Source organism: Lates calcarifer, linkage group LG21, assembly GCF_001640805.2.
Source record: "Lates calcarifer isolate ASB-BC8 linkage group LG21, TLL_Latcal_v3, whole genome shotgun sequence".
Taxonomy (NCBI): Eukaryota; Metazoa; Chordata; class Actinopteri; family Centropomidae; genus Lates; species Lates calcarifer.
In genome coordinates this window covers 14919374-14936792 of record NC_066853.1, presented here as the reverse complement: position 1 = coordinate 14936792, position 17419 = coordinate 14919374, and the positions used below count along the sequence as shown (strand labels likewise).

The window sequence follows — 17419 nt, the reverse complement described above, 5'->3', positions numbered from 1 at the left end:
GATGACGCAGGATGTTATTCACACACCTCTAGTCTACAAAAACAGATTTGTGAAAGTTGTTCTGCATTTAATTGCTTTAATCCCACTTGTGGTTACTACATTTAAGTGCAATAGTTCATCATAATTCAGGTATGCTGTTAAATTCAAATTACATTTATAACAATACTGTCAAAATATGTGTTAGTCTAAGAAATGAGGTTTTCAGAAGACACATATGCTTAAGTGAATAAAAGGCTGTAAAACCAGTTTGAGGTGACATTAGACAGATACAGTATATACTCTTAGAGTTGATTTCTTAAAGGTCCAGTGCAATAAAATTATATTATCCAGTGTTTCAGCATTGCTTAACAAAAGACATGTCAAAATAAAGGTCTATAGTTCACTAGGCCAAAGCTATACAGTGCTGGTATTTGAAATTTTGTAGAATATGATGATGACTAATAATGAATAATGTTCTTTAAAATAAAGTTGCCCTGAACATTTGTAAATGTCATTATTGTGGACATTTGAGTAACAAGAAGAAGAATTTCAATAAATTAAGAGAAAGGGTGCAAGAGCACATTTTTCTTTATTGTTACCACTGTTTGGCATCACAATTCTTACTGTTTATATTGGCTGATATTACCCTTACAAAAAGCCTTGATCACTCTATGCCTTGATAATCTGGCATCTAGGGTTATTTGGGTATTAAAGAGGTGTGCTGCACACTGTGGGAACAACTAAGACATTGCTCTAGCGAAGAAAAGAGGAGATACTTAAACCTCTGGAAAGCCAAGAGTGTGAATACAGATTCTATCACAATATAAGCCTCTATTCAATAGGGTAGGATGTAATTTAAACACCATAATGGTTTAGCTTTCACAATTTCCATGGTATTCACACATGAATCCCACTAGACAAAGAACAGTACTTAGTGTAGATATTACTTACAGCTATATTTTCCTATGAGCAGATTCTCTGCCAGAATTGCCTTTTTTTCTTTGCCATATGTCAGTTAGTTTTTTTTATGTTTTATTGGCTGTAGTGCAGTGTGATCAGTGTATGGTTTCTAGATTACATTTCCCTGTCTGCCTCGTGCTGTTTTTTTGTCTGGTGGCACTCTTGCTTGAAGACCCTTAAAAAGGCCAAAGCATGAACCAGGTGTCTTTAAATTATTCTCACCCTGCTAAATAAAGTATTTTGATAGTCACTGTTGTGTCTGTCACTCTCACTCTCCAGAGGTGTTTGTTTCTTGTGTAATACTCTTTCCCCTTCCACCTGTGCAGTTTCAACAGAGATCCTAAAGTGTTCACAACGCCACCCTGTTTAAGAAACCGTTTTGTCAGGTGGCAACACAAGTTACTGTAAAATTATAACCAAATGGTTGATTCCCAGTTTTCCACTCCAGTGTCTTTACCGCATTTTCCATCTCATTTTTGATAACCTGACTGAATTTAAATCAGTGCACTGGATCTTTAAAACAGTTAATTCACTGTGTTTTTACCTTTCAAAAATACACTGTCTCTGCAGTATGGCAGGTGGTTTACTTCTGCTTATTTGAAAGCAGTTTTTGCAGAGTTCAGCATTCGTAACGGGAGCACGTCCTCCACCCATTCATTAGGGGAAGCTATCATGCGCTCCCACAGGGCCACCTCATAAGGAGTTGAGTCCATCCAATCCACTGGAGCGCCTATAACTTTTGCCTACAGAGAGAGACACAGACAAATAAAGGCATTAAAACATGTTTATTTGCTGATAACCTGTGTTTTTCTTAGTACTTGGGGATTTCTATAGATGTTGGCACTTTACTACTGGATGTGCACACAAAGAGAAGCCTCGGTTTCACATCCCACTAAAAACAGTGTGGATGGACCTCTCCAATCAATACCTGTTCCAACTCCGAGCCTCAGGCCCCCCAGCAGGTTGCTTGCTAACCTGTCCCGGTCCCAGACAGTGAGCTCAACACAGGCCTCCATTAGATCAGCCTCTCTGATGCCATCGTACACCATAGTGTGGTTAAACACTGGATCCACTGTCCTCCGCAGGACGCGCGTCTTCTGCCGACTCTTCCTGCTCGTGTCTGGCAGCACAAAGCTTGAGATGGACCGGGGGGGAAAGGAAACACGTTGATCAATGCATCAGAAAACTTAAACAGGTATCTTTGCTTGTGAGGAATATTTTGTGCATACCACTTAACATAGGGGTCAATGGTGGCCCTGATTAGAGACAGGTTCTTGCATTCTTTCACCCAAATGTGAACCTCTCCGGTGCTATGACTGTCTTTAGCTATTCCTTCAAAGACGAAATGACACAAAATGTTTATGAACATGTGATTATGCATTTTTTGTTGGTTAAGATGTGAAATCTTCTGATATCCATTTATATCTGATATCCAATTTACCATATAAACAGCTGTTATGCGATAGAAGTCTGTAAATCTGAGAAATCCAGAGTGAAAAAGCAGTAGCAGTACTCCAGGCTGCAGTAAATACACTCTGGCTTAATGCCCTAACTAAATGTACAAAATGTACATTTTCCTAGATGTTACCTGTAATTCAGAAATTGATGAAATTATATCTTGGGTAATTCATTTTGTAATTCCACATAACTGCATAAGGAAGTAAGTTAGCCAAATCCAGTAACAATGGGGAACACACCCCAGCTAAACTCCTGCTTAAGAAAATGTCACTAGCCTAGCATAGTAGCACCAACCAACATCTCAGTTTTTGACCCAATCGGGCTTCTTTTCTTTCAATAGTAGAGTAAGACTGTGTGCTGACCTTCACTGTGGGGGATCTGTGGCAGGAAACGTATGGCTAGTTTCATCTCTCCTCGCCCATTTGATGGAGCTAGAGTGGGTGTAGTCTGAAACATTTTACAAGGGATACATTAAATAAACAGTGAATCCCAAAATCCATCATGAAACTCTTAAATTCCTTTGTACACAGGTTATACAATAACCAGAGTACGTGTGATATAACCAGCTCAAACAGACTCCAGGGAAATTAGTTATTTTATGAGGAAACAAATAAAGCAGCTTGTGTGTGTGTTCTTTTCATCTTACCCTTGCTTTCAGGGGTAAGTAGTTCATCTGGGTGTGGTCAAAGTCCCACTTGGAGAGGTCCATGTCTACTTCACCCAGGAAACTGTTCCTGCCAAAGGTGTCGTGATGCCAAACAGAGAGAATGAGCATCTGAGTTCTGAGGTACTCCATGCGAACACGATACTGTAAAGACACAGAGGAGGGAGCTGCTTTTGTTTGTCGATCGTTAGGCATGCCAAGTATTACACATGACAGTGTGGGAAAGCCTGTGTGTGTGTTTAGTATAACTGGCATTATGTCTGTTTATTCTTACTCTGAGGATCTCATTGAAAGTCGGATTAAGTGTCTTCTTTTTTACTGATGTTTTCCTCTTTCCCAGATTAGCTTTGTCAGGCACCAGGTAGCTTTTGACATACCTTAAAAAACAAACAAAAAACGTTACATACTTATGAAACACCTTAAATATAGTAGTTACAGATAGAAGCCAAAATGTATTTTTTGATTCACATGCCAAAAACTAAAATAAATTACAAATGAAGAATTATTTCTACCATGATATCCATTAGACTGTACATTTTTCAAAAAATGTAACTCTACATAATTTAAATTGTATAATAGTAGAGTTTAAATACAACAGAAAGAAGTATTATCTTAATTAAAAGTTAATGTCCTTGTGAAGTGTGTCCATTTTTTTATTTATCATGAAGTCCAACACACACCGTATACAACTAATATACAATACCATATAACTAAGCCATACAGTATCATCTCAAAATGTTAATTATCATTGTTGCAGAGGTCCTTTATTGATTTATCCCCCAAAAATAAAGTTTCCAAGTGACTGTCATTTACTGGTTGTTAGTATCAAACAGACGCAGTTATTTAGGTTACTCAGAGAATAAAAAAAAAGAATGAAGAGTTTGGCCAGTGACTGAATAAGCAACCTCAAAGTTATAATTGGGAAAAAAAAAACGTTATTGATATCCATTGGCAGTTTTACAGGAAATAACTCAGCTGTTTCATCTGTATTGTGCAGGTGTGGCTTGATCACATTTGATTGACAGTAACCAAACAACCAGCTGTCATCAAATTTTTCATATTCAAATGTTAGTAAATCCTGATTGGTTCACAAAGGTGTGATCATGTTTTTCCAAATGAGCCCGCCAACTTCAAATCAGTGAAAAAAGCAAAGATGATAATACATAGAGGCTAATTGAGAAAATCAGTTTTCAGGGCCTTTAAAATAACATTAACTGCAGTGGAGCTATGAGTGTGTGGTTTTCCCCTCACTAGGATAGCTGTGTGTTTGCCTTCAGGTCATCACTTATCAGAGAATGATAACTGCTACATGCAGTACTACTAAACATTTATTTGAGAATTTGCTCTTTCTGGATTGCAGGTACGGTACTCACGGATCCGAGCGCTGCCTCTTTGGGTCAACTGCAGCCAAATCTCTGCACTCAGCGACAAAGATGTGAAACTCTCTGAGTCTCTGAATGTAGTTGATGGAAAACTGAATATTTCCCTGAACCTCCACATTCCCAAAGTCTCCGCTGTACATGGTCATTACACTTCCACTCAGCTAGGAGCACACACAAGCAACATTTAACATTAACAATTATAACTGTAATCATCACAGAAATGTTTTTATTGACAATTTATGGTCCATTAGTACCGCAATGAGGCAAGGAAGACACTAGAAAACAGAGATATTGAGTCAAGGACAGAGCCTTTGGAACCAAAGAGTTTAAAGGCGAACACCACTGATTTTCCACATCAAAGTATGTTTTCAGGTCATATGGAGTGCTACTACGTATGTGGAAAGTTTGAAAATGAAAAAATCTGGTGTGGAGTTAGACAGATGTGAGAGAGAGAAGTCTAAATTAGCTAGCAAAACACATCCAAATCTCTGACTGAACTGTTGGTGGCTGACTTGCATTGTGGGTAAGCTGCTGTAGTGTAGACAGCAGGTTTTTGGACAAGGAAAAAGAATGCAGGGAATATAAATGACAATATCTCTGTTTTCTAGTGTCTTCCTTGCCTCATTGCGGTACTAATGGACTCATTACTGCCCCATGAGGCAGGAGGAGAAAAAACACCCTGCCTGTGCTGGACTGTTGATGAGAACTGCAGTTGCAGCAGCCTCCCAATGGCCACAAGGGGCAACAATGAGCCCATTCCATACTTGAAAATAAGCAACAAAAAGACAGGATTAAATTGTACTTTTCTGCTTCGCGAGAAAGAAAGACTTGAAGATTGAAGACAAACTGGTTGGTTTTGCTAATGAGCCTCTTGTTAACTTTCCAGCATATAGCAGCTTACAGGACCTTTCCTTCAGGATCCTGTGGCACTGTTCCGGATTGGGGCTAGTCCCTATCATGAGTCTGACAGTGACAGAAATATACTCTAACTCCTTCTTGAAACAATGAATTACAAATTAATTTCCATCACAATTTCAGCTTAAAGGCCAACAAGCAGCACAGAGAGGAGTGTTTGAATATGAAGCGTGCTCGTGTGTTAGTGATGCATGCTGTTGTGTGTGAACATACAGAAGACACAGATGCCATGCCAGAGGAGCTGGTGAGGTTAGTCATCGAGCTGCCCATCATTAGTCTTCCTCGGTGGTAGCTGTCCTCGCAGGTGGAGTCAGCGTCCCTGCCAGTATCCTGCAACACAGACAGCAGGCACTGAAAGCTCCATGCACAGGGATGAAGAGTAGGCTTAGACCTACTGTACTAAGAGGCAGGGGCAGTTTTACCTCCTTCTGTAAGAACGAAGGAACTGATTTGCTCATCTTTTTCAGGTGGTCAGGATCCGAAAATAATGACGAGGAGGGTGACGGGATTGACGAAACTAAAGAGAGGTTGATTGGAAAGCAGAAGATGCATTATCTTGACCAGACTGCCAGTAGCAAAAATATCCATGATGACAATGGATCGGGAAATTTTTACCATCACTAATGCGTCTGAGGTCAGCAGTCGGGTCTTGTCTTCTTTCTTGGCCTGTGAAAAACAATCAGAGGAATCTCTGTTGCCCAAAATTATCAGTACATTTGGGAAAAGTTTGACTTTGGAAGCTGAAGGACGTGCTCACGTGGTGATAAGGATGCCGTGATGTCCTCCATGCTCTTAGCCAGATTTTTGGGCCGTGCTTCTGCTCGCCTCAGTGCTTTCCTTATAGGGTTTTGGTTGTCATCGTCATTTTCACCTACAGTAGGAAATAGAGGAAGAAAAATCTCTTGGTTGGTTCGTTGGACAGTTTTTACTGCTAAAATTAATTAATGCATATTGACATGATATAAAACAATGATACTGAACAGACAATATGTTTAAGAGAGCACTAAAGATGATTTTTCACTGACCTGTCTATATAAGCTGATGCAAAATGCTGCACAAAATAATGTAAAATACTATGTTTTAAGGTGTATATATAGTACAGCCCCTGCTTCAAAGCCTTTAAAATGATTGTGAAAGAAAGCTCTCATGAAACTGTTACTATAGATTGGTGAAATTTTTCTTTTTCTTTGTGGTGCCAGTAAAGTCAGAGAAATAGCTCACCCAGCCCACAAACTAAACATGGGCAGCTGACTGCAGGTACTCACACTGTTTACAGAGATTGGCTTCTGCCAACACAGATAACCTGACGCGGATACTACTGGACACAACCCAAAGTGACATACTGTCCATGACTATGCAAACAGCAGTTAGACTACTTCAAAACACGTTAAAAACTTCAATACATAGAATTATGTAAATGTAAAATATAAAACACTGCAAAAAAAGTTTAATGTTGACTGTGTAGGGGATCTACATGTCTCTTAATGCTTGACTTTAATTTGTATTGTTCTCAATATTCTATTTCTGTTTCATTTTTAATCAAACTTACTATCAGTCTTTACTGAAATGACTGAATCACATCTGCTTGTGTTTTAAGATTTAGGATCTTAATTATTCAACATAAATGAAACAGCTCCAAAAATCTTTGCCAAAATTAAAGGATTTTCTTTTTCTAAAAAAAAAAAACAAATTAATTTTTTATTTCAATGGCAACTTTAAATTTCCTGTTTCCAAGTTCAAGAGTGAACTTCTATGAACAAAACTTTTATGCAGCTTATTTTGAAAGGAGCATAGTAAGTTCAGACCTAACACAACTTTGAATTCTTTAGATAAAAATTGCAGTTTCAAGAACACTTAATATTTAAATATTAGTTGGTTAAGGGCCAGCATGTTGACATGTGAATTGTATTTTTAGAGAGAATTCCATTCTTGGAATTACAAATGAAAAAAAAAGCATCAAAAAGCCTAAGTAGGAAAAAAAAAGTTGGTGCTCACGGTTTGAACTGTTCCTCGAGTTGGACCAGGTTTCTGACATGCTGCTCACAGACGACTCCGGGCCAGTGTCTGAGCTGCTGTAGTTTGCCCACAGGGGGCGCTGACTCGTCTTGCTGCCCTTCCTGCTGTAACGCTCCTCCGAGCTCACAGGGGTGCTGGCTCTCACTGGCCCGCTCAAGTCATATTCGTAGCCAGACTTGCCCTCTGACCCCTCGTCACTAACGGCAGGGGCAAGGACGCTGGTCTTGTCTGTCATGCCCAGGTAATGCCGGTAGTCTGTGGGAACAAATGCTCGTGCACGTGGAGTCAGAGTCTCCGTTTCTTCTGACGACCTTCTCGACGCTGCACCTTTTTCGTTGTTCTGCCTTTGCTTTCTGCTCTGGGAGTGGACAGGGCTAACATCCATTTTAAGCTGGCCTTGGTCTTTTTCATCAGGAACGCTCAGAGTGAACATGCTAGTGGCGCGACGCAAAGAATTTCCACAACTGCTTAAATTGCTAAAGCTGTCTTTTCTGCTCTTGGAGGATCGACTTTCTTTTCCAGAGTTGCTTTGTGGTTTCGTGGATTTCTCCTCTCTACCAGAGTCTTTTGAGCTCCTTTTGGACTCAGTGGTAGTATAATTAGGCAGGTTATTTTTGCTGTCGTTCACTGCCCTTGACCCAGACCCAATCTGTCTGTCATGTGGCGACTTTGATCTACTCTGCGGAGACGATTTTATGGCAGCCGGTCTTGCTTTCTCAACAGCAGAGGACAACCAATAAATCTCGGGGTCACCACTCTTTAACTCTTGAGATGGAAGCTGGCCACTTATTAGCTCTTTCCTTTTGGGGCTTTTAGGTTTGTCAGAGGAGGAGGAAGACGATCCCTTGGTATCTGATGTGGCCTCGTCCCAAAACTCACGCAAGGTGTTGAACTGTGTTCGGCTTGTGCTAAGGCTTGGGGACGACTTTTCTATTCTCTGATTCAAGGGAAGAACTGTAAAATTATGATTTCTTTTGGAGTCTTCCTCCTCATCACCTGAATCATTTACAATTGACCTCAGATCATACTCTGACTTTGTAAATCTTTTATTCAGTTTTGTCTGATTTGCGCCACGAGCAACTTTACCTTCCCCAAGGCTTGTCGAGGTTTTAGGTTTGCCGGTGTAAAACATGGGCTTGTTTCTCTCCTGTTCCCAGAAAGATTTGAGCTGCTTGATCCTGTCTGCTGTACTTTCTTGATGAGGTAAACCTTTTCTGTTTGAGTGAGGGCTATTAGCTCTGTCTTTATTGGACACATCCTCTTTTCTTTTAGGAGACATGCTTGATTGCATGCTTCTATCCTCGCTGTCCCTCCTCTTCACGTCTTCACTCGAACCTCTACGAAGTTGCGCTTTAGAGGTGATCTGCACATCATTCCCACCTTGCTTGTAATCCATATACAGGTTGCTCCTGGTCAAACCGAGCTTCTCAGAGTCTGGAATGTCCCTTGTTTGGGCATCTTTATCCAGCTGAGACACAGGCACAGCTTTTGACAGGTCTTCCTGCAGTGGGGTTTCTCTTGATTGGGAAATACTGTCAAGATTCGGTTTGACTAAAGAGGCGCTCTCAGACTCTGGACTCAGTCTGGTCTGGTAGGCTGTCCTTGGCTGTGGACTGAGTCTGGTTACACATAAAATCTCAGTGTCTGAGCCTCTCCTGTCAGCCACTTGGGGGCTGGATAGTAACTTTAAATAATCTGAGTCATAAGTTGGGTCATTATTGTTCCTTTGAGTATTTGTCACGAGACAGTCTGCCTGCTGGTTATTATTTGAGTGAACACTGTCTCCGATATCTTCCTGAGGACTGATTACCAGCTGTTGTTCTCTTTCATCCCCATGATTTGAGGCATAGTTATCACTAACCCCCCTCCCATTGTGCATTCCAGGAGAAGAGGGCATATCGGACAGTGTGTGGGGTTTGTTCACGTTCTCCTCATCTTTCAAGTAAACAAGTTTTTGTCCTTTGTCGCTTGGCATGATCGGCTTGCTGATAAGTATTTTAGGGCCCACGTTGCTTTTCTCCCAGAATGACTTCAGATGAGAGATTTTGGGTGGTTGGCTCTCATCGTCATTATCTCTCAATTCCTGTGACCGCATTCTTTCTCTGGCATCCTTCTGCCCCTCGTCTTGTGTTTCAGTCAATTCCTTGTTGCCTGTTTTGTCTGTTGCTCTGAGCTCTTTAGCCTCATTAGTCTGCCTTTGTAAGTGGCCTCTCTTCATTTCAAGGGTGTCCTTCTTTCTATCACTTATAAAATCCCCAGCATCTTTTCTCGCTGAATCCTCACTTCTTAATTTGCTGATTTCTGCGTGTTTGTCAGAGCTCTTTGTGGCTTCTGGACCATCGTCTGTATTCAGCCAATCACTGCTGTCTGTGCTGCGGCTGAACCAGTCCAGCACCTTCGCGATGGAGTCCTCCTCATCACCGGTGGGACTGGTTGCCTGAGTGGATAACTTGAACACGTGTTTCTGATTTGATTTCTTCTGTGTTTGCTGATCAGACTTATCAATGAAGTTGAGATCATAAGATACAGGAGGATCTGGACCTGAAAAGAGAGGTATAAAAAGAGAATTTTGTCAGGAAACTATTACCATCAGTGCTACACTAGATTCGACTAGTTTTTGATCAGAAACTTAAACAAGAGCTCACAGACAAACAGCTGCACTAATTTAACAAATCATCTAAAAGTATTGCTGCAGGGATGTAGTCCCTGTTGGTCAGTTCACCACTTTGTTCCACACTGAAATATCTCAATAATTATTGCATGGATTGCTTTATTTTATCCATACTTTGTTTGATGACCTAATACCTTCAAAACTAATGACATTTTGATTATCCTCAGCCGTACATTGTAATTTGCAATTGCACTACACGAGAATTATACTGAAAATACTGAATACTGAATAATGAAGAAAATGTAACTTACCAAAAAAGTTTGGAACCAATGCCTTAGCTGAACAACAAGTCCAAACATACCTTTTCACTAAAGTAAAGCAAAGTCTGTCTGTTACTGAACTTACCCACTGTGCTCTGGGTCAAACTCAGCTCCTCCTGCCTTGTTGCCGTTCCCACACTGCTGCTGTTTTCTCTGTCTGAGTCCTGAATGCTGCTGCTGGTGGCCTGCAGGATGACCGCATTCACTGCTGCTTGTTCTCTCTGAGTCGGATCGTCTCTTTCATCGCTCCTCTGTGGGGTTTCCCTCTCAGTTGGCACATCACCTCTGATGCATGTGGCTGGTCTGAAACTGTACCAGTAGTTTTAATGAGTTTATATTGAAGATTTGGGTGGTTAAAAGTTGTACAAGGAATTTTCCACTGACCTGTCTCTTGTTACGGAAGGTGGGTTTCTCTCTCTCCCCAGGCTGGAATTAGAGGAAACCTGAGATACATTGCACAGCGGCTGCTGAGGGGTTTGGTCTACAGAGCCGGGAGGCTGAGCAGGTTGAGACACCTGATTTGACACCGGAACCACAATTTTCGGAGGTGCTGTGTCTTGGCTCTTCGGGCAAGAACTGGTTGGAGCTCCCACTGGACCCATGCTGGAGGCTTCGTCTCGGGGCGGGAACGATCCCCGCTGACCCTACCTGAGCGTCTGACCCCAGGCCGTTGCCTTCCAACTGGGGACGTCTTGAGAGAAACGTCCTCTTTTTTGGCACCGGTTTGAAACCTACAGAGGAGCCCTCCGATGTGACGGAGCCACCTGAAGTCTGACTGGCCTCTCCTGTTGTTTGATTCCTCAATGGAGATATGGGCTCTAGGGGAAACACAGAAGAAAGATAACAGGGCCGCTGAGCCACCACAGATTAATTTCTGCATTGCTATTACTTTATCACACCTTCTTTTTGTGTATCATGTGGTAATTCCCTATTTCGCAGCCCTACAAATGTGTTTTGTCTGTTTTAAATTTCTGTTCAAACCTTTCTCAAACGACACCTGGTCCTGACTGGTCAACATGTCATTATTATTTTCTGGTGGCTCAACAACAATAAGGGAGGCACGGTTGAAAGGGTTGTGCCTTGGCTAGAAGAAAAAAGAGTAGAATTAATATTTTACATTACAATGGCTGCAATATGACTGTGTGACTGTGACATGTTTGCACCAAAGAAAGGAAAAATGTATTGAGAGAAGCCCTCTATTTTCTAACACATATACCTACCGTTCTGGGAGAGCGGACTGCTGAATTTAGATTCTCTTTTTCAGCATCGCTGGAGGAAAAAAATGTAAATGTTTACTGGGGAAAAAAAAAGTCAGTTTAAAACAAAATTAATACACTATAACCAAACAGATGAGGTTACACAGATGAAGTGCATTTGCTGCTCAAAAGTACACGTGTGTGCATGACTGGGGCCCACTGGCGCATCAATAATGTTGATATCAGGGAGAAAAATATCCATCCAAGCAAACTGAACAAGATATCTAAGAAAGCTGAATGAGAGGATTCATTTCATGGGAAAAACATTTTAAATTAATTAAGTGATTGCATTTAAAATACATTTGATGCAGAAGTAAAACACAGGAATTACACTGTAAAACCTCAACGATCATTATCTGACTGCAAACAGAGTTCAGGCAATTACATTCCTGGGTCTGTTCTGCGTTTAGGAATTTGGAGCCCTCTTTCACAAAGAACAGAAGCTTGGCCAAGTCAAATATTGACCACACTGTTACCGAAAGGGTATTAAATGTGTCCCCGCTATGGCATGAAGTTACTTAACAAAACAGATTTTGTGTTTGCCAGGTTCTTTAGTCTTAATGGGGAAAACATCCTCCACAGGAAATGCTTGAAAGTTGTACACTATAAAAGTATTTTAAGAATTTTAATTTAGGAATTTTACAATAATCAAGTTACTCTTAAAAAATAAGGGATCATTATAAGCAAACAACGACTGATATTGACCAAATCAGAAACACATTGTAGTAACATCCTGAGCCTTTTGGCAGGATCTTCACATATCAGACCACGTCCTGTAATTGCTGTACAGAGCAGTACAGAGCAGTAGCAGTTGCTGCTGGGCTATAAAACATGAAGGCATATTCCCAGTCAGCACCACCTATGTTTACACAGGTTGAGTCACAAGATGACACTACATGGACTGTGTGCACAAATACATACGGACAGAGAAAGAGAGAGAGAGGTTGGTACTGAAATTGGTAGAATCTTTGACAGAAAAAGCCAGATTTAAGAGTGGAAACACTGATACAAGAGTTGATTAAGCATGGTGAGATCCAATCAATGTTTGCAAACGTTTGCGTGAAGATGTGACATCACATCTTGAAATCTCTAAACTTTGTCAACAGATTGGCTCACCATTTCTCTGACCACCCTAAACACACTAAACTGTGGCACACTAAACTCAAACATGGAAATAAGAAAATAAAGAGGTTAAATGTATGAATAAGAAAGTACTTTATCTCCTGTGGCTGTAGTGCTTCCAAACACCTTGCAGGTTTTGGTGGAGCGACGATGTCTGAACCTCGACGGCTGGGTGTTTTGGATCTTTCAATTCTGAGAGACCCATCTGCAGGGGAAAGGGGAAAGCTGAGCTGAGTATACAAGAGTTTATAAAATGTAATGGTTTTTTTTTTCATCTGTAATGCAGCAGTGGGTTGTATCCTCAGAGGTGTTTTTATGATCCCACAGTTGGCAACAGTCTGCCACAAAAAAGGATGAAATGTTTGCCCCGAGTGAAACCAACATTTAAAACCACTACATTTTCAAGTATGTTCACTGTGCAGGCATCAGCACAGTCTCAAAGAAGGTCGGATTTACTCTTTTGCTTTTGCCCCAGGGCAACGTTTTATCCTTATGAGCAGAAGGGATCATAAAAATACCTCTGGAGGTAGAGTGCAACCTGAAGGCTGGATAACGGGTAAAACCCCAACTGAATTGCAAGAGCTGAAGTTGCAAATGGGGGCTGGATTACTCCTTTCATCGAAAAACACGCTTTAAAAAGCGAGCCACTTTGTCAAGAGAGGAGAATGAATGCACCTAAACCGGCAGCCTTCCTCTGTTTCATGGAGGCCAGGATGATTTCCGAGCCATGGATCTTGTCCATGTGCCTGCGAGACTTGGCCTCGTAAAACCACTCTCCGGTCAGGTACTTCAGCTTGCTGTCTGACTGCGAGTCGCTGTTCAGTATTTTCTCCAGTTTCCTGCCGAAGGGCGTAGAGAAACAGACACACACAAAGGGATCACATACAAATGCTTAAGTGAAGTGGTCATTTATAGTTGTTTTTATGCACTGTTAATCCCAGCTGAGCACCATTTCATTCAGAATGAAAACATTTTTTTCTACAAAGTTGCTACAGACACAGGAGCACTCTATTGTCAGTGAACAAAAACAACACAACACTTGCTTCAAGCTGCACTGAATGGAAATTCTGACACCATTTCAATTCAGTTTGAGCAGTACTAATATGAAGTGAAATACAAAGCTAAGGGCAGACAAAGAACAGACAAACCACCACAGGAGGTTTTGAAGTTGTTCACACCACACGCTCAAATGAGTTTCTGCTGAACTGGAGATAAATTTGTTTAAGACTTGTTACTATAGTCTCAGCTCTCTTGTTGATTTATTTTATTTAAAACTTATTCTCTTCACTTATGCAACTGGTTTTAATCCTCTGCACATTCTCCCAAGACACTTTATGCGCTTATTTAAAGAAACTAAGTGTTATTACTTTATTTTTCTTCTGCTTCACCGCTTCTACTTTTCCCTGCTTCTTTATGAGCTGAATGTAACATCTGCACATGATCCATCTAAAGGAAGGAATTCGGAAAACATTTCCATCAAGTTAAAATTGAATCAAAGAGGTAAAAAGAAAACATTCCTGTGCCCTTAAAATCACCACTTCCAACTCATCTTTTCTTCTTGATGCTGAACCACAACAGTCATGTGAAAAAAGGGTAGCACATTATTACAGGCCGTTGGCTTAATCCTTTTACACTAGAATGGTCGAGACACAGCGAGCATTCAGGCTCCCCCTGATGAAAAAGTCGGCCTGGGCCAATTCCATTAAACCCACAATGAGAAGCGCATTGTTTCATGACATTCTTGATTGAATGAAATGTAGTACATCTTCAAAGAGGGAAGGGATAGCTGGTCAGTTTACATCCATTATGTTTGGGGGATGAAGAAGTTTCTCCTTTCGTTTGAGCTGTTGTTTCTCCTGTCGCAAGTTGCTAAATTCAGCTGTTATCAGACTCCTCACAGGTGTCTCTCACCGTCGTGCCTTTAAGGGTTTCTATTCCTGTCCGTCAGAGCAGCATGATCCTCTCCTAACATTTGGACTTCGGCTTGGTTGTAATCTAATTGCTCGTCTCACATTGAGGCTCCTCAGTGACAGAGGCAACTTCTGTATCCAGCCAAGCTGTTATTGTGTTATTCTATTACAGCCAGACACGAATCATTTTGACCGGCGAGGTTACTGTCCCACAAAGGCCTCTTCTCATAAAAAGGGCAGTGGAAGAAATTGGGAGGACTTATTAAATCATTAAAATGACATTAGCTGAATAACATGACATTAGCTTGAATGTTGGCCCATAACATTTCAGCTCATGTAAAATAACTTGTGTTGAAAAGACAGACTCGCTCAGGGATTTTCAGAGTGCGATTCTTTTGTTCTTTGACTAAAGCCAGGCTGAAAGAGAAGCATATGTCTACCTGACCCTCTCCTCCTCAGCCTTCTTCAGTTCGGCGTCCCTCCTCAGCACCGTCATGATCATCCCCTGTTCCTCCTCCGTCAGGTGGCTCAGGTCGATCATTGTTCCTCCTCCTGCTTCTCTCAAAGGGAAGATGTGGAAACGCTCGGCAGTGGGGAACAACCACCAGCTGGGTCTGTCACTGTCACGACAAATTCACATTGTTTTTTTATTCCCATATTTTACAGCTACACCCTTCATAAAGGGACAAAAAGAAGTGAAATGTCCTCTGTGGAAAACATTGGAAGAACTTACTGCTATAAAAATGTGCACAGTAAACACAACAGAAAAGTCATTGATGAGTTGTTTCTCAAAATAAATGACCAAAACCACAGCATGCAATTTTAACACAATCACCAAACTACAGCTTCTTCTACACACACTTCTGATTATGGATAATGAATGAATGAATTCAGTAGAATCCATCAGCTCTATTTACACCAGAAACATCTGCAATACTTGAAGCAGTTCCAATAACTCATCCAAATGAGTTGTGATTGTAAAGTGACAAGTGAATTACTGCAGTCTCTGTATCTGTCCTGGACAGTAGTGGAAAGTAGATTCACTCTTCTGAGGTACTGTAATTGAGTACATCCATTATTTTCATCCATTATTTGACTGATGTGCTATAGTTACTAGTGACAATTTACAAATACAGTCTAGTTGTCACACTTAGTCTATTAGCTATTGGCTAAACCACTGGCCTGAGCAGCTCCACCCCAAGAAGCTACAACACTAAAAAAAATACTACCTGATGAACAATAATGTATCAACCCCAGGGGAACATTTTCCTGCAGAACTCGGGGCACATTACTTCTACGTCTTTATTTGTATTTAATTAAGATTTTGAATGCAAGACTTCTACAATGTTCCACAGGTACTTTTACCTAAGTAAAGGATCTGAATACTTCTTCCATCACTGGCTCTTCAATATAAAGTATTGAAATGTATCCTGTCAGGGCCTTGTTTATTCAGGAGACTGGTTATTGACACAACAGGTGAGACCTGATTAAATGTAATCCAGTCATGCATGTCACATCACGTGCATCTAAGAAAAAAGTGAACAAAATTGAGGACACAGGACAGAAAATGTTCCCCTGTCTGCGAGTTGTTTTTCCTCAGTTTAGCAGACTTAATTACATTTGTTTTATCTGTTTCCTGAAGTTAAATCTGCATTTAGGAAATACACATTGCAGTTTACACCAGTGTCCACAACTGACTTTGAATCCTCCACCTTAAATTACTAGAATTCTTTCAAGACAAAAAGCAGATTGGCAAAAGTTATGGTTACTAATTATCAAATCATGTGATGTGTGTGGCATTTTCTGAGCCCACACTTAAGACTTTTAGAGCACCATTTATGAACATATCATCAAGTAAACAAACTTGAGTAAACGTGACATAAGTTAACCAGCTCCTTCCTTGGTTTCGTACTCTCAGTAGCCTCAGACACAACTTGCCTTGTCCTTAGGTATCGTCTACTCTGACTACAAGAATTTGACATAGGCCTACCTTTACAGGACACCTCTCGGTTCGTCTTAACTCGCTTCTCTCATTTCCATCTTACTGTAGTGGTAACAAAAAATGCACAGGCATAAAGAAAGTTGTTACCTCCTTCACAGGTCTGCTGCTGCCGCCGCTGGATGCGCTGCAGTCCGCGACCAGGACAGGCGGTGAGGAGAGGAGAGGAAAGGAAAGGAAAGGAGAGGAGAGGAGAGGGGTGGAGAGCGGACTCAGTGTGGATAGATGGGGAGGATCTGGCCATGTCCATCACACGGCGCCGTGTAATGGACATGGCCGCTAAGGCTGAGTAGGCTGAGTAGTTCGATGTTTTTTGTTTTTTACTGAGGATTTGAGGCTAGCGCGGATTGTTATGAGGTGAAACTAAAGGTGAGAATTACATCGGACTGAGGTACGTGGGCAAAATGTCAAGATAGGGCGTGTTGATCCATCTCTGATGTAATAACACGTAGTCGCCAGCAGGTGTCCTCAGTTTTCACATGCGGTTGATAAAAGTCTGTTTGACAAAAGGGTGTGAACATCCCCACACAGGCAGGCGAGGCCAGGAGTACCTGAGGTTATTTAACAGCCATGGAGTGGTTATGAGAGAATAGGCCCCCAGGGCACAGACTGGTAATTGACTAACCTCTGTGACTTCATACAGAGGCACCACGGTCCCTGGGGGCTGCATGACCTCTCTGGGTCCCCAGGGCCTGTGCCTGGTAGACCTGTTTGAAAATGTATCCAAGCAAAAACAGCAATTACATGTTGACAATACAGCATTGTTTCACATGTGTTATGCAGTTATGCATAGAAAGGAAATATTCCCACTGTGTCCTGATTCACCC

General features: G+C 41.3%; 1 protein-coding gene across 1 annotated transcript; it reads right to left on the bottom strand.

The window, feature by feature from the left end:
• Window positions 1-549: 549 nt before the first annotated feature.
• Window positions 550-17310, bottom strand: sytl2b (synaptotagmin-like 2b). The gene is given in 21 exon segments (XM_051065500.1): window positions 550-1669; window positions 1853-2073; window positions 2169-2271; window positions 2760-2844; window positions 3044-3205; window positions 3336-3438; window positions 4435-4604; window positions 5572-5688; window positions 5781-5875; window positions 5974-6024; window positions 6116-6229; window positions 7354-9915; window positions 10391-10614; window positions 10690-10828; window positions 10830-11123; window positions 11287-11389; window positions 11526-11574; window positions 12777-12888; window positions 13359-13522; window positions 15034-15213; window positions 16683-17310. Coding segments are annotated over 20 exon segments (5106 nt in total). The 5' UTR covers window positions 15135-15213; window positions 16683-17310; the 3' UTR covers window positions 550-1532.
• Window positions 17311-17419: the final 109 nt, after the last annotated feature.